The following is a 25979-nucleotide window of genomic DNA, read 5'->3' as shown; positions in this document are numbered from 1 at the left end:
ATGTTGATATGTTGTACTATTGTTGTAGCATAGGTACTTCATGTTGCAAGTGGAGATACAAGTCCCATAAGTGATGCACATCCATTTGATTCAAGGGTTGCAAATCAAAGGTTCCATAAGTGATGCACATTCATTTGATTCAATGGTTGCAAAACAAAGGTCCCATGAGTGATGCACATTAGTTTGATTCAAAGGTTGCAAATCAAAGCTTTCATCCAAGATTGTGGTTTTAGATAGGTATGACATGTCCTCATTGTCTAGACATTGCAATTCATTGGCTACATTGTGACATTCTCTTATTTTGTGGTTATGTTGCAATTTGTTGGTTATGTTGTGGCATTCTCCTATCCTAAAAGGATCGAATGCGCTTGACTAGGGGTGGGAGTTGTTAAGCTAAAGACACCACTCCCCTAAAGTATTAGGCCTACTCCAACGAGGCTGCTAGATATAGCGAATCATGAAGCCTTGGAGTATCAAAAGGGGTACTTCGTCTACTCCAACGAGGCTACTAGATATAGCGAATCATGGAGTTGACATGTCTTCCAATGGACTTGCACTGATTGTCTCACAGAGCTAGTGAATGCGTGCTCAATGAAAACGGCTTGTGAGAGTTCATTGGATTTGCGTGTGAAAAGGCTCTTAAAGAATGGCTAGCTTGCTCGAGAAGCTGAAGAGCTATATCCTAGGAGTGAGCCTTGAGGCCCCTCTAGGCTTGATAAGTCTTCGTAGCCAGCGGCAGAGAAGCGTGAGCGGGAAGTGCCGATATGAATTTAATAACGGATTAGACACACACACACACGGACATGCCTCATATATAAATAATCAAGTAACTAAAATAAAGGGGGAGAGAAAGTGTCTCCGGAGATTCCACTTCTCTGCACGACTGCATTGCGCCATCGACATTTTCTTCTGCGTTGAAATCTGCCATACTAAGAGACCATGGCAAGCTTCTGATCGCGTTTCAACCAACCATCGCCTCCCAGAACCATGTCGAACAAACTCAAGGTGCAGGAGCTGCGTGACGCCTTAGAGAAAAGAGGACTCGACACCTCTGGAACAAAGCCCGTCTTGGTACGTTGCTGCCTTGCCTTCTGTGCTTCTTTGCAGCTTTCTATCCCCTGTTTTGCCCAATCCTTCTGCAAAATAGAGTCAAAGCACTCACTGCCTGCACCATGTAACACATGCAGGTTGCACGCCTGGATGCTGCCATCGCTAGCGACGCACAGGATACTAATAAGGCTGCCAAGAAGCGTGAAGCGGAGGCAGATGTCGAAGATGACAGTGAAACTTCGCTTAGAAAACGGGGGAAGAGTACGTGTGATGGGATCGGTGCCGGTGCTGAAGAGAGTGATATTGACAGTTTAACTGTGGCTGAACTCCGTGCTGCCCTAGCCAAGCGGGGCCTTTCAACTGCTGGGACCAAGAGAACCTTGCACAGTAGGCTCTCTGAGGCCATTAATGAGACAACAGCTACTGTTGATGATGCAGAAGGGAACGAGGGCAAAGAATGTGATGGTAATGCATCTAGCATTTGTGTAGAAGTGCCAAGGCATCTTAGCTCGATTTGATTTTTTTATTGACTAAGTATTTTAGAAGTCAAATCCAGTATTTGATTGAGAATTAGGATATCAGGAACTTGTCCATAAGTCACGACACATGTGTGAAAATATGTTATTTGTCTATCAAAGAGATGCTGTGCATTCTCTCATGTAAGAGGCATAAGGTACATGAAATTCTAGGGAACTTGCCTTCCATGGTTAGCCTTTTGTAGGGTACTGAAGTTAGATAGTCCTAAATGAGTGCTATCAAGGTAAATGTTATAATTGTACGCATAGGGAAAAGATATGAAAGAACTTACTTGAGCTTGCTTGACCAAATAGCACTTGTGATGTGGATATCTTTTGCTTGATGTTAGTATGCATGATATTGCTATGAACAAAAGAGCACAAGTGGGTAGACTAATATTTATCTATGAATGTATAGTGTATAAAGCTACATGAGTGCCATACAATATGCATGTGGGAGAGTTGGTACCATTCTCTTTGAAATCTGTAAAGATAGAGGCTGTATCCTCTCTGTCAAAAGATGACGTACCAACGAGATAATAGGGTTTGCGGGGAGGAACACAGAGTGAACTTGGCAAACATGGAGAAGAGAATAGAAGAGAGAAGAAACTATGATGAATGGAATGATGGAGTTGTGAATCATGGAGTGAATGTGATACAAGGGAACAAGGGTGCCGTAGCACAAGGAAGAAGGGGTGTGAGGGCAGTGGAGAGGTTGGAGAGAAGAGGTGACGGACTGAATGAATCAGCCGTAGTGAATGAATGAGAGAGTGGCCTATAAATAGATACAGTCGGTCTAGGATAGCGCTTCTTTTTGGGGCTGCAAGCCCTAAATGCAAAATGCAGAAACGCAAACTGTGGATGAAGGGTTTCTCAACACCCCTTCTCAGGCCTAAAAAGGGGAACAAGAGAAGAATGAGGTGGAGATGCAATGCTACATGTTGAAGAATGCTCATGCAACAAGTGCTACTTGGATAGTGTCTCTCGAGGGAAAATTATTCACTTGTCCAAGAGCTCTAGTACAAAGATAATGAAAACATGCAATGCATAGGAGGAACGTCGGACTCTTTGTGGTGCCAAGAACCATAAGGATATGCTTGTATCTTGATCTCGGGAGTTGGCTTCATGTTGACCAAGGGACGAAGAAGATCCACCCTGTAATCTGAGAATACCACTTGAAAGGAGACCTTTGAAGATAGTTAGGAGGCTCGATGAGTTGTAGAACCTGAAACTCAACCTCGGGAGAGAAGCCACTAGCTCCGTGACTCCATGTTGGAAGGAATATGAAGGCCTCGCCACCAAGTCGCTACTGAAGACCCAAGGGCCTCGATGTAGGTGGATCCTCTAGATCTTGGGTATGAGTAGAGGAAATGGTTGCTCAAAGAAGAGCCACTTCTCGAAAGTGAAAGGTGGTGGTATGTGAATAACTTCATGGCACATAGGGTTTCTCTCTGAATCAGAAGGAGTAGAAGTAGGAGTCCCCCTCTAAAGCCAAAGAAGAATTGGAAGCCCTCCTTGAGGGCGAAGTAAGAAAATCCCCCTCTAAATCCCGGTCTGAGAGAGAAAGGGAATCCAACCACTTATGACTCATGGACTGCGAAGCATCTGATGAAGAAGGAAGTGCCGCTGGTCGTGCCGAAGAAGGTAGCTGGGGCTTGGAAGAAGAAGTCAGAAAGCATCCAGAAGTGGTCTCTCGAACCTGAGTGGAAGAGGGTGGGGAAGAAGGAGGCTTAGGATGAGCGAAGGGTGGGGAACAGTTGTAGGCTCTTAGGAGAGTGGACTGTGGAGGAGATGTGGGCCGTGGAAGCCAGTGTACTCAAAAGGAAGGGGAAACCTCCGCGCTATGGGGTGGTCTCTAGGAGGGCTTATCGGCTCGTAAGGTCTTAGAGTCTTCGTGTGCTCGAAAGGACTTAGTGCGCGTCGGGTGCGGCTTATTGCCTTGAGCATAATACTCTGATAGCTGATGTAGAACGATCTCTGTGGCCCAGAAAGGAGAGGTGGCATAAGAAGTGCCTAGTGGAAGACACATGTACTCCGGAGGGGTGGGGAGCAAAGGTCGAAGTCAATAGTCTTCAGTGGGATGACTGTTCGTGCCACAGTAGAAGTACCTAGTAGAAGGGTAATTTGTCAGTGGAGACGCCATGGTACCGGTCTGGCAAACTGAAGAAGGAAGAGGTCAGCCACAAACCACAAGCCACAATGTCTGCATCTCAAGGGGTGGGAGGACAGGGGAAGGGTTGGAAGTGGACTGAACCACTAGTGGTTAGGAAGAACCACTAGCAGTTAAGGTGTAGCCGTCGGTTGTGGAAAAAGGCTGCCAGTTGAGAAACAATAGTGCTGGTTGTGTCGCCAGAGCTGACTGGCTGAGCCACTAGCAGCAACCTGTGCAAATGCAAGGAGATAGGGAGGAACCACTTGCTGTAAACACAGATCAGCAGAAGGAAGAACTGCCAGTCTGTAGCTTGCGCCGCTAGCTGGCTGGGCGGAACTGCCAGTCTGCAGCCAATGCCGCCAGCAACAGCCACTTGAAAAACACAAGCAGATTGGGTGTAGCCATTGGTAGCAGGAGTTGAGCCGTTGGCTGACAGGAAACAACAGCCAGGATGTAGGACAGAGTAGGTCAGCGCAGTAGAAAAACAGTTTCCAGGAGTTGGGCAGAGCAAGCGGAGGTCAACCAGCTGCAAACACAAGCTGGGCTGAGCCTTGGGCTGGTTTGGCTGAGCTGCAGGTTGCAAACACAGCTTAGAACAACCGCCAAAAAAGTGTTGATGCGGCGGAAGAAGAAGAGAAGTGGATGCCGAATCCGCCACTGATCTTCGCCTTTACTGGAGTGGAGGATCTTCGTTGCTAGGTGAGCAGATTGAGCTCTGATACCATGTCAAAAGATGATGTACCAGCGAGACAGTAGGGTTTGTGGGGAGGAACACGGAGTGAACTCGGTAAACATGGAGAAGAGAAGAGGAGAGAGAAGAAACTCTGATGAATGGAATGATGAAGTTTTTGAATCATGAGTGAATGTGATACAAGGGAACAAGGGTGTCGTAGCACAAGGAAGATGATGAAGACAGCCACGAACCACGAACCACGAACCACGAACCACGAACCACAAACCACAAACCACGAACCACAATGTCCTCCTGAAGGGGTGTGAGGGCAGTGGAGAGGTTGGAGAGAAGAGGTGACGGATTGAATGAATCAGCTGTAGTGAATGAATGAGAGAGTGGCCTATAAGTAGGCATAGTTAGTCTAGGATGGCGCCCCTTTTTGGGGCTGCAAACCCTAAATGCAAAATGCAGAAACACAAACTGCGGGTGAAGGGTTTCTCAACACTTTCCTGCTTACCAAAGTGCACGTTGTACTAATACATACATTTCAAGTCCAAGTATTGGCTCACAAAATTGGTTTTGTGTTGGCCATGATTGTTTGCAGATCCTTTGCTCTCCCTGCTTGTTGGAAATCCATGATTTCTCGCGATGTTGAAGTCTCTTGCTTGATGTCTTTGTGTTGAATGGTGTTAATTTGCTAAAAAAAGCATGATAGGGGAGATCAATTGGCGAAATCAATGGAAAAAAGAATAGCTTTTTAATCATGGATCAATCATAGCAGTTGCACTTGCAAGATTCCGGTTACAACCTATTGACCTTGATTATGTCAGCTTGCATTGATGTTGCTTGTCTTCAAAATGTCTCAAAAGATGAGATCATCAGCAAATGCACATAGTAGATAAGTTGGCTGTTCAAAATGTGTAGAGTAAGAGGAGGAAGGCTGCAAAGTCTAGAGAGATGTACATGTTCATGATGTTGCTTCCAAAGCCTAGAGCCTAGGAGGATTGATGCAGATGATGATGCTTTATTCAAAGCACAATTACTTGGTGCAGTTGATAGGTTCACTCAGTTCTCTAGTGTGGAACCCTTTGTGCAGCTTATGAAGAATCTCAAGTTTGCTACATTTTTGTTTTCTTTATAGCTAACAAACGGAAGACAAGATACACAGGTCTTCAAGCCTAGTGTGGTTGGGAGGTAGCCCCCTAGATGTTTGTCTATTATTCAACAACAGACTAAAGCCACCTATGCAAAGTATTCTGGCTCAACAGTTTGCTTTTGCATTGGGTATTGAGGTCAATGATTAGGGTAATCATTTACAATAGTGTAGAGGTATATATACAACAAGCAATTCAACCACCATTTGAGCATCCAAGTCATTTTGGAGGAGGTTTTGTGTTTAAAGGCAATGCCATTTGTGCACAGTGCTCCACGAACTACATGTAGAATACTCTCCTCCAAGAGCATGCATCATAGAAACATGAAACGGGAAACGGGAACGGGGAACGGGGACGGGGACGGGGATGGGAACGCCAAACCTAGGGAACGGGGACGTGGGAACAGGAACAACATTAAAAAAATTAAAATTCATGAAAAAAAATTAATATTTCACTCATAATCCATGTGGACTTTGGAGTGTTAAAACTTAAAACCAAGGTATATAATCCACAAGGACAAATCATTTTAAGTTTTAACTTTAAGATATCATGCATCATTCTAAAACTACTCATTAAAAATTGAATTGCAACTTACAAGGCTCAAGAGGTAAGCTATTCAATTATAAATAATAAAATCCATAATACATATGCCATAAATGATAAAACAATGAACAATGAACTAAACTTTAAAGTCTAAGCTAAAAGAATATGCCTATGGTCCCATTGCCAAAAAACTTAAAAAGATTACAAATATGAAATTGAAGTCTAATCTTTGAAAGAACATACCCATTGCCCCAAAAAAGACTACAAATATAAAGTCTAATCTCTAGACTGAAGCAAAATGCGGCATGCCAAAATAGCCTAAAGGGCAACTGCAAGACTGCAAGACTCAAGTACAAATATAATATCGGCATGGCACAGCTGTCAATAGCCCAAGTGTCACACTGTCATCAATGATCATAATATCATATACAATGTAAATGTGTCATGTATCATGAGACTCATGATAAGTAAACTAAATCAAAGATCATGATTATGATTTGAGGCTGCTCTAGCTACTCCTGAAGTGCCAGCCTCATCATCATGTGTACCATGAATTGCTGCATTTCCCTCAATATCAGCATGTGTCTCCTCTTCTTGCTGCATCTCCCACTTTGTGAATGGATCGGGCTTTGTTGTCATATTGTTATATAATATCCTCAAATTAGCACTAATGAATACTAGATCGTTTGCCCTCTCCACACTAAGACGGTTCCTCTTCTTTGAAGCAATGCGAGCGTGTGCACTCCACAATTGCTCCAAACAAGAGGAGCTAACTGACTGACTCAAAATACGAATGGCTAGTTGCTGCAACTCAAGACCATCCGAACCATAGTCCTCCCACCACAAAGCTGCCCCAATCTTACAACGATCCTCTTGTGCATCCCCACAACCAAAAGAACCCCGAAAGGTCCTATAACATGAAAGCTGATCTCTGATCTTTCGTCTAGTGCCATGATCAGGCACTAGACGAGACAAAATAAGTCTCCATGCATCCATAACCTCAGTGTCATTCTCCTGACCCTTGCCCTGGAACTCAGGATCCACAACAAATGCAGTTGCATGCATGGGTGAGCTATAGGAGTCCCACCTCGTCACAACTAAATGGCGTATCTCCTCGTACGCCTCATCATTTGGTGCCAACTTTTGTAACTTTTCATTCAGCCTATCCATAGCCTCATATACCTTGCCAATGCAAGGTTGCATAGCATTCATAACCCTCAATAAATGTACAATAGGTGATACCATAGCATCTATCCGCTTTACATCATCCCAAAAAGTTGAGTTATTTGCTTTCTCCAAGCATAAGATACCTGTAGGAGTATCTGCCAATGTTGATGAGGTAAACTCATCACTAAGAAATAACTGCCTCAAGGCACCACTGCATTCTCTTAACCTGCCTAGCATCAAGAAGTTAAAGGCAAATTTGGTATCAGAGTATTTTAAAAGTGTCTTCTTCGACTGCAAAGAGAAGTGATGGCAAAGAAACTGGTGATTCAAAACAAAGCTAACCATTTGAGCTCCTTGCTCTATGACAGGTGCAATCCATGACAGGTTACCAATATTCTTTAGTAGGTTGTTCAAGCAATGAGCCATACAATATGAAACTGTGATATGCGGATAATATCCTTGGATAATAGCACTTGCTGTCCTATTTGTGGGCTCTCCATCTATAACAAATCCCACAACATGCTCTGGGCCAATAAGCTTAACACCTATAATCCACTCTACTGCAAGTACATCTGCTGACTTTCCTGTCCCTGATGCATCATGTGAAGATATGAAATACATTTCCCCATGAGAATAAGCAACCATACCATGAATGGATCGCTTGCGTGTATCACTCCAACCATCAACAATCAAGGAAACTCCATTTTTAGCCCACATGCTCTTTCTAGTCACTGCTGCTTGCTCAACAAGGCGCTTTTTCTTGTCGAGCAAAGTGGTGCGTAAGGTCTCTGATGATGGAGGTACATACGAAGGGCCATACTCACCAATCTTCTTGCACATCAATTTAAAATACTCCGACTTGGCTGCAAGAAATTGAATGTGGTCATGATAAAAAAAGCATGCCACTGATGTATCCACCTCTTTCTTCTTCTTGGGATCCCAACTAGCATTAAGTGTGCTCTGTCTACGTGCAACATGTGGCGCTGTTGATGCCATGGCCGATGCAATACTTGCAGTAGGTGTGGAGGTAGCACTTCCTGATACTGACCTTGCTCTAGATACATCTGATGGGGATGGTGTCACAAAAGTTGCAGGGTCAACTGCAGCACGTCGTGGTCTAGATGCAAGATAAGCTTGTTGATCTGCTACACGGTCACGAAGCTCCCTTTGCTTCTCCAAGGTCACATTCGGACAAAACTGTACCTCTGAATTTGGCTCATGTAGGAGATGAGCTCGGACCTGATTATGCATAAATATTAAAATGGAACAAGTGGCAATTGGTATTCCATATTCTAATATTTAAGTAACTTTGAAAAATTAAAATCAATAAAAATTCGAAATACAAATGCTCGGCTCAATGGATTACTTTGTTTGCTCCACTAGTTCGCTTGTATGGGCAAAGCTTGCAAGTCCATGGTCGAGATCCTCCACTACTCAATGGGCGGTCAGCATTTACTTCTTTCCACCATGACCAATCATGGGACCTTCTTCCTCAACTACCAATCCGACAAGCGGGGCGGGAAGATGAAGCCATTTCAGGCTGAAAATTGAAGGCTCAAGAGTCGAGAGAAGGAAAAATTGAAGGCTCGAGAGAAGGGAGAAGGCTCAAGAGTCAAGACTCACTCAAGAGTCGAGAGAGAAGGGAAAAGGAGAGAAGGGAGAAGAAGAAAAGAGGAGAACTTGGAACTTGGAGAAGAAGGAAGACTCAAGAGAAGAGGAGAAGAAGGAAGAGAAGGGAGAAGGTTCAAGGAAGAAGGAAGAAGAGAAGGGAGAAGTGAAGAGAAGGTAGAAGGAAGAAGAGAAGGAAGAGAAAGAAGAGAAAGAAGAAGAAGGAAGACAAGGAAGAGGTTGGAGGTGGGAGGAGACGGGGGATGGCCGTTGGTGGCTGGGGTTTGGTACAGGCTGCAGCGCAGCACGGTACGGGGGCACGCATGCGATCTGGAGCGAGAGCAACGGCACTGAGTAGACGATTTGGAGCGGGAGCAAGATGCGCTTGCAAATCATCCAGGCGGGATCAGTGGGCGGCCGACTGCAGGTAAGTGGTGCCATGTGGCGTTCCCTGTCCCGTTTTAGACAACGTTCCACCAATTCGGAACGCGGTCCACGACGGATTCGTGCCGGGGACGGCGATTCCACATGCCGGGGGGCCGTTCCGGCCGTTTCCTGTCACTATGGCATGCATATCACCTTGGACAAAGTCATGCCACTATTGCCTTGACCTTCTTGGGATCCATATTGATGAACCTTTTAGAAATGAAATGGACTCCATGGAGGACTTGGTTTAAGAAAGATTGTTCTAATTCCATAAAGTATGCTTATTGTCTAGTACTAAATAGATAGTTGCTTTCTCTTGCACTCTTGAATAAGAACTTTGAAGCCTATTGCCATGATTTCAACACTATTCTTTACTCTTTGGTGCAACAACCGCCAAGGAGTCACCTCATTGATCAGTTCTTGGTCTTAATCCGATGGATGACTACGATGATATGAGTGGTGACCAAGTCCATTACACGACTTGACTTAAATCAAGTGATAGGCGGAAGCAATTGGGCGCAAGATGATTCATCAACTCTAGACTTTGGGCATCTTTTGCTTGTTGAATGAACAATGTGAATGTAATTGCACCTTGACTAGAACTTGTTAGCGCTTCTTGTGTCCACGTTGGTCATCTCTTGGTTGTGAGCTCCATTGGGGTTTGACGGAGATAGAGGAGCTCTGATAGCCATTAGTGCATTTGCATTCTAGTTTCTAGCACACTCTGTCTGCCCAGTTTGGCATCCTCACTAACACATAGTAGCTGCGTATAGGGGCTGATAAGGCCAGCCTTGTATCCAACATTCTTTTTCAGATAAGTTCCAGTCCCATTGCTTCATTCTTTGGCTTCTTTCTTGTCCCTTTCTTCCCTTCTCTCTGTGTTTGTGATTCTCTTCTGTTGTGCACTCTCACATGGTATCATTTCCAAACGAGAGAAACTGGAGCTGCCTTGAAGAGGGGACAGCAGTGAACTGCTGATTTGTGCGTAGACTTGCTGTATTTACAGCACTTACAATCAGGAAGACATCAAAATGCAGCTTTCTACATGACAACTTCAAGTGTTTCAGTCTTGACGAAGCTTCTATAGCCTGCTGCATACAAAATACAGCCTTTGTATGTAGCAGTCTTCTTCACTTCTGAGTACTTTGACATCAAAATGCAGCAGTTTTTGTGTATTTTTGCGAGTTTTATTGAAGAACATATGGAAACTAGTAAGAGGACCGAACAAGCCATGATTATGATCGTGAAGATTGATGGTACTAACATCGGGATGATCATTGCAAAGACCGTCACGATTGAGAAAATCATGAGGGTTGTCGGGAAGATGATAGAGATTGAAGATTCGAAAGAGATTGCCAGATTGAAAGAGATTGGAGATCCGAACAAGATCAAAGATTGGAGTGCTTCGGACTGTGATTGGGCAACATCATCATTGGCCCCTCCCTTCACGTTTCTACCATTGGAGCTATGGAGGGACCTCGCTTGGCTATCATGGCAATGTTTGTGTAGGTGCTTGTGTGTCCTACTCTCCTTGAGAAAGAGCATTTAGATGGTTCTAACTATTCTCTTTGTCATGCAAAGCAGACTGCATCTTAGACGTGTTTGACTTATAGGAGTTTGACTTATAGGAACTTGGATCTCCATATTGCTTTTATAGTTGATCAAGTAGCTCTTTGGGATAGGCTCAATTCTCAAGCCCGTTCCTTTCTATTGATGAGATACCATGAGTGGTCCTTGTTCATGTGAGAAGAATCTACTCTACAATGGAGATATAGACTCGGTTGGCATTGGTTTACTAAGTCTAGACTCCATACCTTTGCACATTGCATGATCCTTGAGATGAGATTATGCTAGCTATTTGTTATTGACTCCTTACTTTGAAGGGCCACATTGATAAGATAGGGGAGATTTGGGATGAGCTAGCATCCCTTGGCAAGAAGGTATCTTTCGAAGACATGGCTGGGACACTCTTGTTACATCTTCCATTTTTGAAATATGATGTTGTCTATACCAACCTCCTCACCTTGAGAGTTTGGGACACCATCACATGGGAGGAGCTTGGCCCTAGGATCTTGGAGTAGGATGTTCATGAGCTGCAATGGTGGTCCTTGTGCATGTGAGAAGAATCTACTTTGTAGCAAAGATGTGGGCTTGGTTGGCATCCCTTGACCAAGTCCATAACTTTGCACTCACATGACCCTTGAGATGAGGTTGCATTAGTTATCTATCCTTGACTCTTTGACTATGAAGCACCACATCGATTAGATAAGGGAGATTTGGGATACGTTGGCATCCTTTGGCAAAAAGGTATCTTCCAAAGACATGGCTGTGACATTCTTGTCATATCTTTCAGTTTTGAAATATGAAGTTTTCTATACCAGCCTCCTTACCTCTATGTTGAGAGTGAGTTGCAGCTAGAGGAGTGAGCAGGTGAGTGAGAGCGACAGAGAGAGAGAGTACGATACGATTTTGGGTGTACCAACAATGTGTTGGTACACAAAGAATAGAATGTATTTATACTTAGGGCACGTAAGGGTGCATTCACATGCACAACTTAATAATACATGTGTACAATACACGGAGGTGAATAAAGGGCCTTTATCCCAACAACCTCCCACTTAAAGGTTCGAAGTGAACCGCTAACCAACTCCCACTAGTTGTATTGAATGCTCATGCTGAGCATCTGTTTGATAAAGTGATATCGCACATCTATATGCTTTGTGCGTGAATGATACATGGCATTCTCAGCTAGATACATAGCACTTTGGCTATCACATTCCAATAGTGGAGTACTCATAGACATGTCGAGATCCTCTACAAGTTTGCTCAACCATATAGCTTCCTTAGAAGCTTCAGTAGCTGATATGTATTTAGCTTCAGTAGTACTCAGTGCTACAATGTTCTGCAACCTGGAGCACCAAGAAACGGCCCCACCAGCAATTGTAAAGACATACCCACCAGTGAACCTGCGAGTGTCCAAGTCACCTGCCATGTTTGCATCACAATAACCCCGTAGACTAAGTGCACCCTGCCCATAGCAAATACACTTTCTCTGTGTACCCTTTAGATATCGAAGAATACACTTGACAGCCTCCCAACGTGTTTTGCCAGGATTTGACATAAATTTATTGACAACTCCCATTGCATGAGCAATGACTAGACGAGTAGCAACCATAGCATACATAAGAGAGCCACAAGCTAATGCATAAGGGACTCCCTTCATAGCATTGGCTTCCACGTCATCTTTTGGGCTGTTGGCTTTACTAAGCTTAAGATATGGAGGTAAGGGCACCCCAAAAGGCTTAGCTTCAGCCATATTAAATCTGTCCAGTACCTTTTCAATGTACTTTTCTTGAGATAAGAACAACAATTTCTGCGTTCTATACCATTTCCCGAGCATACATTTGAGTTCTCATCTGTATTGTGTTCTTTCTTTCCCTTTCTCTTTTGTCTTGTGTTTCAGTAGTTTATTGCAACATATGTTTACGCTTCCATTGCTACTCCACTTCTGACAGATGATCCATCTAGAAGAGAAGTGTTGGAAGAAGTTCCTCTATCTTTGGCTTGGAGCAAAGAATGGTGCAAAAGACTCAAAGGCTACACTAACCATAACTGTGGAGTTTGTATTTGTTCTTCTTGATGAGGTGGAAGGCATTGCTTTAGCTTTCTCTTTTGAGAAGCCTTGGCTTGTGGATAGTAGCATGCCATCTCATATGACTTAATGTCACGATTGGATCTAAGACCTCCATGACAAAGCAACAACATCACCATTTGTGACAAGCCATAGGTGCTTGTTCAAGGTGTGGGCACAATTTCATTTACCCTTGACAAATAGGATTTTGCAACCGAAGTCCTGCTTTCTAAATTTGGGCTTCAACCTACTCACACTTTTGGACTCACATAGATGTGGACCTATGTGGTTCATTTAACCTTGACAAATAGGATTTTGCAGTCGAATTCCTCTGCTTTCTAGATTTGGGCTTCAACCTACTTACAATTTTGGACTCACATAGATGTGGACCTACATGGTCTTCACCTCTAGAGTTTGGGACACCATAATATGGGAGGAGGTTGTGCCATGATCTTGGAGCAAGATGCACACCATAAGGAGACCAATACCTATAGAGCCGGAATTACTAGTTGCGCTTTTGTGGTTGGGACATCTATAAGGGGTGACACTCAAAACCAAAGGAAAGACTGGAAATAGAAGAAAGAACAAGGGAAGGAGAAGGATGAGGAGTCCAAGGGTCATCCCAATTATTCGCATAGTGGAAACTTGGAAGATGACCCATCCAAAAGAGGAGTGTTGGAAAAAGTACCTCTATCTTCGGCTTGGAGCAAAGAATGGTGCAAAAGACTCAAAGGTTACACTGACCATAATTGTGGAGTTTGTATTTGCTCTTCTTGATGAGGTGGAAGGCATTGCATTGCTTTAGCTCTCTTTTGAGAAGCCTTGGCTTGTGGATAGTAGCATGCCATCTCATTCAAGACCTCTATGATAGAGCGGGAACATCACTATTTGTGACAAGCCATTGGTGCTTGTTCAAGGTGTGGGCACAATTTCATTACCCTTAACAAATAAGATTTTGCAGCCAAAGTCCTCTGCTTTCTAGATCTGGGCTTTAACCTAATTACAATTCTGGACTCACATAGATGTGGAACTATGTGGTCTTCACCCAAGAGGCGGCAGCCATTGAGGATACCACCAGTGGAGATGTTCTATGGATAGGTACACAGGGGGGTGGGATTTACAAGCTCATGGCCCTTTCAACTGATTCTTCTTCGACACTCTGACCACTTTGGTATGCTTGTTATGGGTATTTAAATTTTGATTCTATTCATTAGGAAGGGTCTTGTTGATGGCTTACCGAACTTCCTTTCCAAAATTCCCTCCTTATACACTAGTTGTTTAGGGGAAAATAACATTGTGCACCTTTTCCTTCAGGCGGCTACTAGATGGGCATCTACTCCTTTAGACTTCGTTCACATCGACTTGTGTGGCCCTATGAGGATAGTTTTCTTGGGGAAAGCCAAGATCTTATTCTCTTGGTTGGATTCTCCAAATATGTTTGGCATTATTTTCTGGAGTTCAAATTGGATGCATGTTTTAGCTTTGATGAGTGGAAGCTTTTTGTGGAGAAACAAATTACCTTTAGGGTACGAGTGTCAGAAGTGGATGCAGTGATGGAAGTGTGCAGTCGGTTCACACGAGCATTCTCTCTCTTTCAGCCTGCTGTACACTCCATCTGCCCATTTTGGCGGCCTCACTGACGCATACCAGCTGCTTGTAGGGGCTGATCAGGCAACCTTGTCTTGCATTCTTTTTCAGCTCAGCTCAGTCACATTCCTTCATTCTTTGCTTTCTTTCTTGTCCCTCTCTTCCCTTCTCTCCATGTTCGTGATTCTTTTCTGTTGCCCACTCTCAAAGAACTCCCTTCATTGAAAGGAAAGAAAGGCCCCAAAGCTGGGATTTATGAAACTGTGAAGAGCTGAAGGCCCGAAAGCTAAAAAATGTAGCAGCCTGGGCAAAAAACACTGATCCTGAAACACAGCAAGAATTTATCACAAACAGGTGCAGCAATTACCAGCAAGCAGACCCGGAGTAGTATTAGCCTTAGAGCAGGGTGAAAAAGCAGCCATGCAGCCATACGGTCCTTTGAGTCAGATAACAGAGCAGGACAATGACAATCTTTTGGAAAATGTTGAGCAATGTGCTTTTTAAAGCCTAGATTTGTCCTGCAAAACTAGTTTTGTCAAATATTATAAATAAATGCTTAAGATGTTCAGCTGCAAAACCTAGACAAACCAACTTAGCATTTTTACGAGGTAAGGTTGCTGAGTGAATTCTCTGCTGCCAAAATGCTGATCACGCGACCATAACTGGGTTTTAAGTTAGAATTACACAGCTTACAGTCCGATGAAAACTATAAAAATAAGGTGTATATTTGGATCTACTCATTCAGGAAAGCTAAATTGGGCTGTGATAAATCAATGCATCTATTTTGCACATCCTATACATGTACAGATTGGGGGGGCTTGACATGTTCATTGTTCAGGGAACCCCTCTATTTTTGGTCTCTTAAATCTATCTTTTTCTAGTGATACACTAGGTTTTAATTTATATTACACCCTGCAGTTTCCATTTGTTTGTCTTGAGGGTAGTCTTGTTAAGTTTTATTGTTTGACACAGGCAAGGAACATGATGAGGAGCAAAAACTGGTTAAGGCAACCAAGAAAGGAAGAGCTGTTTTGGACCCTTTTCTGCCAGACCACATAAAGTCTGGTTTTCATGTTATAGAAACTGTCAGTGCTCTTTTTTTCACAATTTTTGTTGAATGTAAGAAAATCAAAGCTTTTACCTTTGATGTTTTAGTTGACACATACTCTTTTACAGGATGATGGAATCTATGATGCTATGCTGAATCAAACGAATGTGGGAGCCAACAACAACAAGTTCTATTTGATTCAAGCTTTGGGTGTGAAGGAATCTTCTTATGCTTTGTTATAACTTATTCTTTGTAAATTGTGAACACTAATGCCCGATTCTCTTTTCCATGTGCAGAATCTGATGCTGGAGGCACATATCATGTCTATAGTCGCTGGGGAAGAGTTGGAGTGAAGGGTCAGGATAAACTTTTTGGTCCTTGCTCAATGAAGCAACAGGCCATCTCTGAGTTTGAGGTCAAATTTTTTGATAAAACAAAAAATCACTGGGCAGCACGACATGACTTCCAGCCATTTCAAGGCAAGTACACATGGCTTGAGAGAGACTATAATGATGATGCAGCTGAAGAACAGGAGGCTAAGAACAAAGTGAGAATTCTTGAAGCATTGCTTGATCTGTCAATGAGTTCGATCAATGTATGAAATTGATTTGAGTCTGTGTGCATGTGTATTGCAGAAACTGAAAGAGAAGTCTAAAGGCCCTGTCAAGACACCGCAACAAAGCAAGCTTGACAGTAGATTGGCAGAGTTTATAAGCCGTATATGTAGCTTGATCATGATGAAACAGCAGATGATGGAAATAGGTGTAGTTGCTACTCTGTGCAGCATTTGATCTAGCTCTTTTTAGGAGAGGCATGCTAGCTTCACTAGCTTTGTACGTTTTCTTAAGGGTTAATGGTGAATACAACTTTCAGGCTATGATGCTAATAAGATGCCGCTTGGTAAGTTGAGCAAAGACACCATACTGAAGGTGTGTATGAGTAGTATTCCTTTTTAAACTGGTTGGTTTTGTTTCTGTTGCATACATTTAACATTCAGTTGATGTGAAACAGGGTTACGAGTCATTGAAGAAAATTGCTGCTGTGTTGGATGGGTCATCAAGAGACTCACTTGAACAATTGAGCAGGTGGCTAATCTTTTGTCATACTATTTTTTTTCTTAAACATTATGACACACTTTCTGTTTCTCACTAAATTGCTTGCTACTGGTCACACTTGCAGTGATTTCTATACAGTAATACCACATGACTTTGGTTTCCAGAAAATGAGTAAGTCCTGGAAGTACAGATGGTAATAAAAGTGCAAATGAAATGATTCATTTGCTGACTACTTCATTTTGCCAACTAATCAGGGAATTTTATTATTGATACCCCGCAAAAGCTGAAAAGAAAGTTGGAAATGGTAAGCTTTTACATTGTTCTTTCTGAACTGCCATATTGCTGTCCTGTCTACACTTCTTTGCAAAGGCTGGTCTTTGAAAGATGTATGCTCTTTAAATCACTTGGCCGTGGAAATGTGAAAGTCCCATGGAAGATAGAGTTTGAGCAGCAAGGTTGATACTATGAATCAATATGCGAAAAGCAACATCATCTTTCTATAACCATTTAGAATCTAATGTTTCCTTTGTATATCCTTTTTGTAATGTCTTCTTTTCTTCAAAATCTCAACTTATGAGTTTGGTCTGCAATCTTGGAGTAAACAGGTTCACTTTTCAAGCAAATTGATTCTTTAATGGGAGAAAACCTTTAAAGATGTTTTAGTGCATGCTAACTAAAATATGCCATGCAAACTTCAATGCAACTTCCCTCATGTGACACGTTGTATTAGTTCAGGTTGAGGCACTTGGTGAAATCCAGCTTGCGGCAAAATTGCTTCAAGAAGAAGAAGGAGATGTATGTTTCAGCACTAGTTGTTTTTAAGCTCTATTACTAGCAACATTCCAGGGATCAGCTTGTGCTCATTATGTTCTTTGTCTGCAGGATGATCCAGCTTATACACATTACCAGTATCTTAAGTGCCAACTTGAGCCAATTGATCATGATTGCGATGAATTTAGCTGGGTAAATGGCCTATTTCTGCTTGATTGCTTTCTGCTACAGAATGCTGTGCTCCAAAAGGAGAAAGAAACTGTTTGACAGGGTGGTGCACTATTTATTCTTTTAGGATCCCCCAATATTGTCTTACAGTTCACTTGTTTGATCTTATGCCCATAACTAAGATCAAAGTCTATCCAGTTTGTAGAAGTTTGATGAAGATTCTGATAGATCGTGCAGAACTTTACTAGAAACCAAGTTGGTTTTGAGGTTTTGGTGGGGGTAATCACACCTTCAGGGAAAATTGCTGAGAGAGGCATGGAGACTATTTTGAGATCATATTAGTTCACTAATATGGAGTCATTATACCAGCTCTACCCTCCAGAGCTACACCCACATGCCTCTACATTCTTCAGAGTGAGCATGGTGCCTGCTGCTATTGACAGGTTGAAATCAATGAGAATGCCAGAGCATGATGGTTTAGTGAGTGAGCATCTGTTTATGCTAGAGATATGCTCGCGACCCTTTATGTTATTGACATGTATTCTCAATGGGATCATTTGTGAGGCTTCCCATCTAGCTGGAATACCAGCACACTGTGCCACCTCACAATGAACCTTTGGAAGACCAAGGTTTGATACCTCAGGAGTCAGCGCAGTTTGTGAGCTGCTCAGGACCACACTGCACCAGAGTATGCCATTTCTTTTACATGGCTGTCTCGTTCACTGGTCCAGCCTTCTCTAGGTGTGGTGATCGATGCGCAGTGGAGGTTCAATGTTGGGCAATGGCGATGGCACAGAGAGAGAGAGAGAGAGAGAGAGAGAGAGAGAGAGAGAGCAGTAGTAGTAGAGTGTGATGCACGATGTGTGGGTACGAAAAGATGTACCACTCTTTAGGTTTTTGATAGTTATATGCAAAGGACGAAAATACAAGTGCAAGGGTGTGTTCACACTTGAGCACGTATAAAAGGCACGGTAGCCCTCTATTCCCAACAACCTCCCACCTAAAGGTAGCGTGCTTGAAGGTCGAGGAAAGAATCGGCTAAGTCTAAGTATATACAAAGCTGAAATACATATACCATCCAACTCCCATTATCTGTTGGCAATGAGCAAACCCCTTTGCTAGAAGTCCCTTTGTGAGAAGATCTGTAGGATTATCATCTGTATGTACCTTGACAAGCTCAATGCTTTTGTTGTCAAGTATATTCTTGATAAAGTGATACTTCACTTGTATGTGCTTCGTCTCTTTGCATGGAAGACGGGATTCCGTGCTAGCATGATAGCACTTTGACTGTCACAGTGGAGGACAAGAGTGTCAGTAATGCCAAGCTCTCCCACTAGATGTGAAAGCCATAAAGCCTCATTGCATGCCTCAATGTGGCAGCCACATACTCTGCCTTTGTAGTAGACAATGCAACGCACTTCTATAGCTTGGAGATCCAAGAAATTGCTCCCCCCGTGAAGGTGAATACATACCTTGAAGCAGACTTCTTGCAGTCAGAGCATGACCAGCATAGTCTTGTTAGCAGATATGTCAGTTCATGGCTGAGTTTGTGCATGTTAGTGGACTAGGGCACTGGGATATTATCTTGATTATTTATGCATTTTTCTTGCCATTTTATGATGGTCATTTTAGCATTTATTGCTGGTCGACCAGACATGATTTATGGCATTATTTTTGCCTATTTATTCAGGCTTCTCCTCCACATTCATTGATCATTCATCACCTGACTGGTTTTGGTGGAGAGAGAGGAGAAGATGCCGGTGCCTTCACAACCGGTGAATCACATTGGTTCTGTACTGTCTCATATCTTGGTATATATTCCGTTTCCCGAGTATCTCTTTGCTTCTAAGTTCCTTGTGTAGTGTTCTTTTCTTTTGCAGTGTTTCTCTTTCTCTTTTCTTTGTCTCTTGTGTACAACAGTCTGTCACAGCAGTTTTCCACACGCTTCCATCACTGCATCCACTTCTGACATGGTATCAGTTTGCAAGCTTATTGTTCGTGCTGCTGTTTTACACTGTTTCAGGTCTGAGTTTTGACTTTTTGTCTGCTGATTGGACCTGTTTTGACTGCTGTGACTGATTTACAGCATGGGCGACCATCTTCTGATCATTTTTGGGCCTGTTTCAGGGCTGGGAGCCTGTTATAGACTCTTCCAAATCTGCGTTTTGGTGTTTGTTGCTTGCGTTTTACTGATCAGCACCTGTGTTTTGGCTGTTTGCTCTTGTGCAAGGCTGGGCGACAATATTTTCAGGCTGGTTTTGGTTATTTTTGGTCCGTCTTCTCACTTTGTGGCATATTGCTTAGGTTTAGAGAGGGTTCATGTGCATCCAGCTGTCGTGTTCTCATCACTATAGTCTGGCTACTGTTGATCTTTTCTCAATGTGCTTTCTTTACTACTTGGAACTCGTGCAATCCTTGTGAGTTTGTATTTTTAGCCTACTTTTCTCTCTGAAGATCCCTTAGAGCTTTCTTCATCTTCTCTGTATCTCCCTTCTCATGGCTCCTTTGGCATCTCCTCTTGATGGTCAACATGTTGACATTATTTCTTCATCTACAAGTGTTATGTTGGAGACTTGCTGTGTTTAGCTTTAGGTTTCTGTGAGGATGCTATCTCTTGGTACTTCAGATGTTTTTGTTTCAGAGAGGGGTGCCATACGACAGAAGAAGAAGTCTCAGTGCTATTATTGTGGCACGAAGGGACACCTCCGGAAGGACTACATGACATTAGCAGCTTTACGACAGGAGTAAGTGCAGACGGTGACGACTCTCTTGGCGAGTCTTCCTCTTCTCCAGGTCTAGGTTTAGTCTCCATCTATGTAGCCCTAGCGATGGCTGCAGGGGCCTCCTTTCCAGGTTGCCAGTACAAGTGATGGGGTCATCCCTCACAACTCTCCAGTGCTAGAGGGAGTGTGAGAGGGTGGTGAGATGGGGTAGGTGAACCTCATCTATACAGATATACAGGTGCACAGGTTCTAGAGAGGGACATTCCTGATGCATCAAACAAAATCTGGTAGGTTCAAATCGTGGAGTTGGGATTGACATTTGGATTCATGATGAGCTACTTCTTTGATAGCGAGTGGTCTTGGCTCCCAGTCTGAGTTCACATGAGGGGACACTTTGTCAGTCTGGCCAAAGACGAGGAATCCATGGTCACATATGTTCGGAGGCATTTTTGACAGGATGGTCTTGTATGCTACTGCGAGACATTGTTGACAGATATTGAGAGCCGCTAAGATTCTTTGCTATTTTCAGGAGCTGATACGATCAACATTGGCATCAAGTTCTCTTCGAGGCACCTTGGTAGTGGCTTGTGTACCCATTGTTTGGGTGTCCATGGTTCTACTTTGTTGGTCCTTGTTGTATGTACTCTGATGGGATGTTATCATTGTATATTGTATTGTATTAGATCACCCATGATGTGAGAGAGAGTAGATATGTTAGTTTATGGATAATTCTGTGCATGTTAGTGGGCTAGGGCACCCATGATATTATCTTGATTATTTAGGCATTTTTCCTAGCATTTTATGAATGTCATTTTCACATTTATTATTGACTGACCAGCATTAAACGCTAGTCGACTTGACATGATTTATGGCATCATTTTTGCCTATTTATTCAAGCTTCTCCTCCACATTCATTGATCATTCATCACCTGATTGGTTTTGGTGGAGGGAGAGGAGCAGGTGCCAGTGCCTTCACAGTCAGTGACTCACATTGATTTTATACTATCTCATATCTTGGTATATGGATTTCATTTCCTGAGTATTTCTTTGCTTTTGAGTTCCTTGTGCAGTGTTTCTCTTTCTCTTTTATTTGTCTCTTGTGTACAACAGTCCATTACAACAGTTTTCCACACGCTTTCATCACTGCATCCACTTTTGACAAGTCTACATTTGTAAGACCCAAATTTTGCAAAAGCCCCAAATTGTATAGGGTACAATGTGTCAAAATTTCAAGAATTGCACTTGTGCCTTTGCAATTTCTGCACATGTGTGAAAAACCCCAATTTTTGAGACCCAAGAGTGTTCAAGAATGCACAAATTTTACTCTGATGAGCCAAATCTCCCGCGTACACTAAAATCCCCAAATTCCGGGGTTGAAAGCATGCTCAATCTCTAAGATTCATTGAATTGTGCTTGCGAGTGTGAAGACCCGCAAATTTCAAACAAAGGATAAACCTTTGATATAAAGAAAAAAGATTTCCTTAAAAAAAAGGAAGGGCGTGATGGGTGACAGCTGACTGCCTGTCCCTGTCAGATCTTGCGCTTGCGTTGCCCTGCCCTGCCGCATGCGTGTGGACGGCCTGCCCTGTGCTGACCCTGAGCGACCTGCCCGCACTGCCCTCGCTGGCCTGTCTGCCGATGGAGCTGCTGCCTGGATGACCTGTCACACTGCCCTGTCGAGGGCCTATCTGCCCCCGTTGACCTGTCCGTCCTGTCGAGGGCCTGTCAGCTGCAGCACGCTTGACCAGGACTGATGACCTTTAACCTTCAGCAATGAAGCCTCCAGCAATGCTACCTTCAGCTCTGATACCAGTTTGTGGTGATCGAGGCACAGTGGAGGTTCAATGTTAGGCAATGGTGATGGCGGAGAGAGAGTGAGTGAGCAGCAGTAGTAGAGTGTGATGCAAAAGGTGTGGGTACGAAAAGATGTACCACTCTTTAGGTTTTTGATAGTTATATGTAAAAGACTTAAGTACAAGTGCAAGGGTGTGTTCACACCTGAACACATATAAAAGGCACGGTGGCCCTTTTATTCCCAACACTAGGAGGTCAACTGTGAAGGCAGGACTGGTGTTATCTGGAGGTATGGGAATGTAGCCTTGATCCCGGAAGATACACAAGAGAGTCACATGATGGCTGGAGGCTCATGGAGAGAGTTTAGTGATACTAATAGGCAAGATGATATGCAGCAAAGTGTCATTCCTATATGAGGTTATGAGCAAAGATGGTTGCAAAAACCCTACAGTTGTAAAGGTCTGACTGCAGGTTTGGCATATTAGATGTAGAATCCAGTGAGTGTGATGATGGATCGTGCTACAGTGTACAGTAATCGCTACAATGCCAGAATCATAGCTTCTTTACTCCACACCCGTCTCTTGACTGTCCACATTTTATGAATTGTTTGTTTGATGCCATAAGGAAAAGGAAAGTTTAAAGGCTAAAGTATCCTGACAATGTATTTGCTTACATTTTTCAAAGCAGTTTGCGAGTGCGAACCTCGTGAACCAAATCCTTGTCATGACATTAAATTGCAGTTTGATTTGTACAGATAAAGCAGTATCTCAGCAATACACATGCAAAGACGCATTCATATTATGAACTTGAACTTCTAAATGCGTTCAGGGCAACAAGAGAAGGAGAAGAAGAGCGATTTAAAAAAGTAAGGCCACTGAGTATACGCAGAGCCTAAGTTAAAATCTCCTTCAAATTCTGTAACCATATTGCCCGTCATACACAGTTCTCTCAAGTCAAGAACAGGATGCTTCTTTGGCATGGATCCAGGTTGACCAATTGGACTGGGATTTTGTCACAAGGTATGGAATAAACTAGCTATCACAAATGAAGCATTCTTTTCAAAGTTTTCAGCCTAAACTGACTTCTGCTATGAACAGGTCTCCGAATTGCACCTCCAGAGGCCCCTTCCACAGGCTACATGTTTGGAAAGGGTGTGTACTTTGCTGACATGGTGTCAAAGAGTGCAAATTACTGTTACACATCCAAACAGGATCCAATTGGAGTTCTACTTCTATGCGAGGTACAATGATGCTTCTGCCACATGGTTAGAAAGGAGTTCCTTCTAACTTGCTTGAACATGCATCATTTTCAGGTGGCTCTTGGAGAGATGAGGGAATTGCTACAGGCAGATTATAATGCTAACAAGCTGCCTAAAGGGAAACTGAGGTATATATGAACTTCTTTGGTTGTGTGGGGTGGTTTCCCTTTATTCAATGCTAAATTTCACCTTGTAAATGGGTAATTATGAATGCAGCACAAAGGGCGTGGGTGGTACAGAACCTAACCCAAGTGAATTCAAGGTTCTTCCTGATGGGGTAGTTGTACCGATGGGCAAACCCATAGAAAGGCCAGACAGGAGGGTATGATTGGATATATGACTTTATTTGATTTTTGATTTCCTCCCCCCTTCTTTGATGGAGTTATTGATGTCTCTCTTTAACTTCTGGCTTTTAGGGTGCCCTTTTGTACAATGAATACATCGTTTATAATGTGGAGCAAATTCGAATGCGTTATGTGCTCCAAGTCAAGTTCAACCACAGACATTGAAGAGTGCGGTTGAAATTTGTCCAGAAATGGAGGGTCTACCTCCTGTAACCGATGAAAAGTTGGCTCAGAAACAAGGAGCTACCTCGTACAGCTCTTCTCTCCATTACAACAATATCTTAGTGTTATCCGAAGCACTAATCTGGCCCTTCCTATAGACAACTCTCACGGCTTCTTTTGTACAGTATCACACGGAGCCCACAACAGCTGATCTTACAGCCAAAGTTCATAATTTTCATGAACGCTATGGCCAAAGCAAGCGTTTAGCTTCCTTGGCATTTTACATGAACATAATTCACATAACGTGACCAATGAGTGGGTGGTCTTTAAAATGCGTGCATTAAATTGCGTTGGCTGACATCTGTACATGTCAATACGCTGTTAGAAAGGAGTCTAGATATGGAGGACGAGCGAACAAATGATCGTGCAGGTTCCTTGTCTGTGAATCAAGCTTGTTTGCGGTGCCGAAGTTGTTGCAGATGATGGGAGGAAACGTTGTCAGGGCTGCCCTTGGAGGTAAAACGTGATGCAGGAAGGGGCATGCAGGTGGCTCCCTGTCATTCTCATCCATGCTCAGAAGTAGACTTCGAAGGGCCAGCTAGCTTTTGGCCAAGTGCATCCATGGCTGCCACCACCTTATAATTAATAGCACCACCACCGATGTGGGTTCTAAGGGGAACGATTTCTGAAAACCTAGTGTGAAAAAATGGGTCACAACATTTTCTAGCTTGTTAGACGCACAACCAGAAACAAATTTGCAATTCATAGTATAGGCCTTTGAGTTGAGCTAGCTCATAATGGGGTGTATGGTAGAATGATAATTGAGGATTTGGACAATTATCTAAATTTATTGTGGAGATGTTAATTTCAGATGCTACCGTTGCGAGTTGAACAATTTTACCCTTGGTTGGATTGCTTATATAATTTTGACCAAATGAGATCACCAATATGAATGCAACTAGAAAAGAGGGCAAATGGTCAATTTATCGAGGTGGCGACGTCGTCATCATATAAGAGTTCAAAAATCCCAAGTAATAGGTTATTTTAAGGTCATTATCTATACGAACTCTTGTAGATTTAGTAGTTTGTGTTCATTTGTGCTAATGACACTTTTGAAGTAGATTGTATGTGAATCTTAAGTTATGTAGTTTTGTTATATATATGCCTTTGAGGAGGATGTTAATCTCTTGTACATGTGCCCGTGCACACACACACACACACACACACACACACTCTCTCTCTCTCTCTCTCTCAAAGGTAAATATTGTAAAAAAAGGTTTCGAGTGGATGGTACCTTGCAAGTCATTAAGTAAAGAAAGAAATGAGCAACTTTAGAGTTTGGAAATATAGAGGATAAAGCATAAGTCCTAAAGTAATTTTAATTTTCTTAAGGAAGTCTAATTAGTAGAAAAACAATCAGAGTTTGGAAAAATACAGAAAAGAAAGTCTACGTTTTAAAGTAATTACAAGAATTTCAAGGAAATCTAACTATAGATTATAGTTCAACTTAAACTAGTATTACTCGGCATGAAAAGGTAAATTGCCAAGATAAAGTAAGCTTAAAAGAAGGGTAAATGTAATTTTGTTAAGGTGGCTAAGTCATGGCTTTTTTTTTTTGGGTTCTATGTCCTTTGAGATGTCTAAAAGGATGTGTAAACACCTCTCTTTGTTTATATATATGTTTGTCTCTCACACACACACACACACACACACACACACACACACACACACGATATGGCTTTGAAAAATGTTGCACTTCAAAGTATGTGGTTGTATTGTATGTGTGTGTGTGTGTAATGTTTTTAGAAAAAAACTTGATTCAAAGACGTCAAGTGTGATGAACCATCCCTTGACCAATATGAATGCAACTAGAAAAGAGGGCAAATGGTCAATTTATCGAGGTGGCGATGTTGTCATCATATAAGAGTTCAAAAATCCCAAGTAATAGGTTATTTTAAGGTCATTATCTATACGAACTCTTGTAGATTTAGTAGTTTGTGTTCATTTGTGCTAATGACACTTTTGAAGTAGATTGTATGTGAATCTTAAGTTATGTAGTTTTGTTATATATATGCCTTTGAGGAGGATGTTAATCTCTTGTACATGTGCCCGTGCACACACACACACACACACACACACACACACACTCT

The 25979-nt window shown here is 42.7% G+C and overlaps 1 protein-coding gene and 1 pseudogene across 1 annotated transcript; one reads left to right on the top strand and one right to left on the bottom strand.

Moving 5' to 3' along the window:
- Nucleotides 1–828: 828 nt before the first annotated feature.
- Nucleotides 829–24688, top strand: PARP2 (poly(ADP-ribose) polymerase). Its single transcript, XM_087683822.1, has 18 exons — nt 829–1071; nt 1188–1515; nt 15479–15591; nt 15683–15764; nt 15851–16101; nt 16190–16316; nt 16428–16483; nt 16566–16639; nt 16734–16780; nt 16864–16913; nt 17345–17404; nt 17492–17572; nt 22820–22930; nt 23009–23084; nt 23163–23305; nt 23378–23451; nt 23540–23645; nt 23740–24688. The coding sequence occupies exons 1-18, from the start codon at nt 988–990 to the stop codon at nt 23830–23832; spliced, it is 1956 nt and encodes a 651-aa protein (XP_087539948.1). The 5' UTR covers nt 829–987; the 3' UTR covers nt 23833–24688.
- Nucleotides 3842–8788, bottom strand: LOC148033095 (uncharacterized; annotated as a pseudogene).
- Nucleotides 24689–25979: the final 1291 nt, after the last annotated feature.

Source organism: Lygodium microphyllum, chromosome 8 (assembly GCF_053477565.2).
Source record: "Lygodium microphyllum isolate KBCC chromosome 8, Lygodium_microphyllum_v1.1.10, whole genome shotgun sequence".
NCBI lineage: Eukaryota > Viridiplantae > Streptophyta > Polypodiopsida > Schizaeales > Lygodiaceae > Lygodium > Lygodium microphyllum.
Note: the sequence above shows the minus strand (reverse complement) of the source record. Positions and strands in the feature narration are given on the sequence as shown.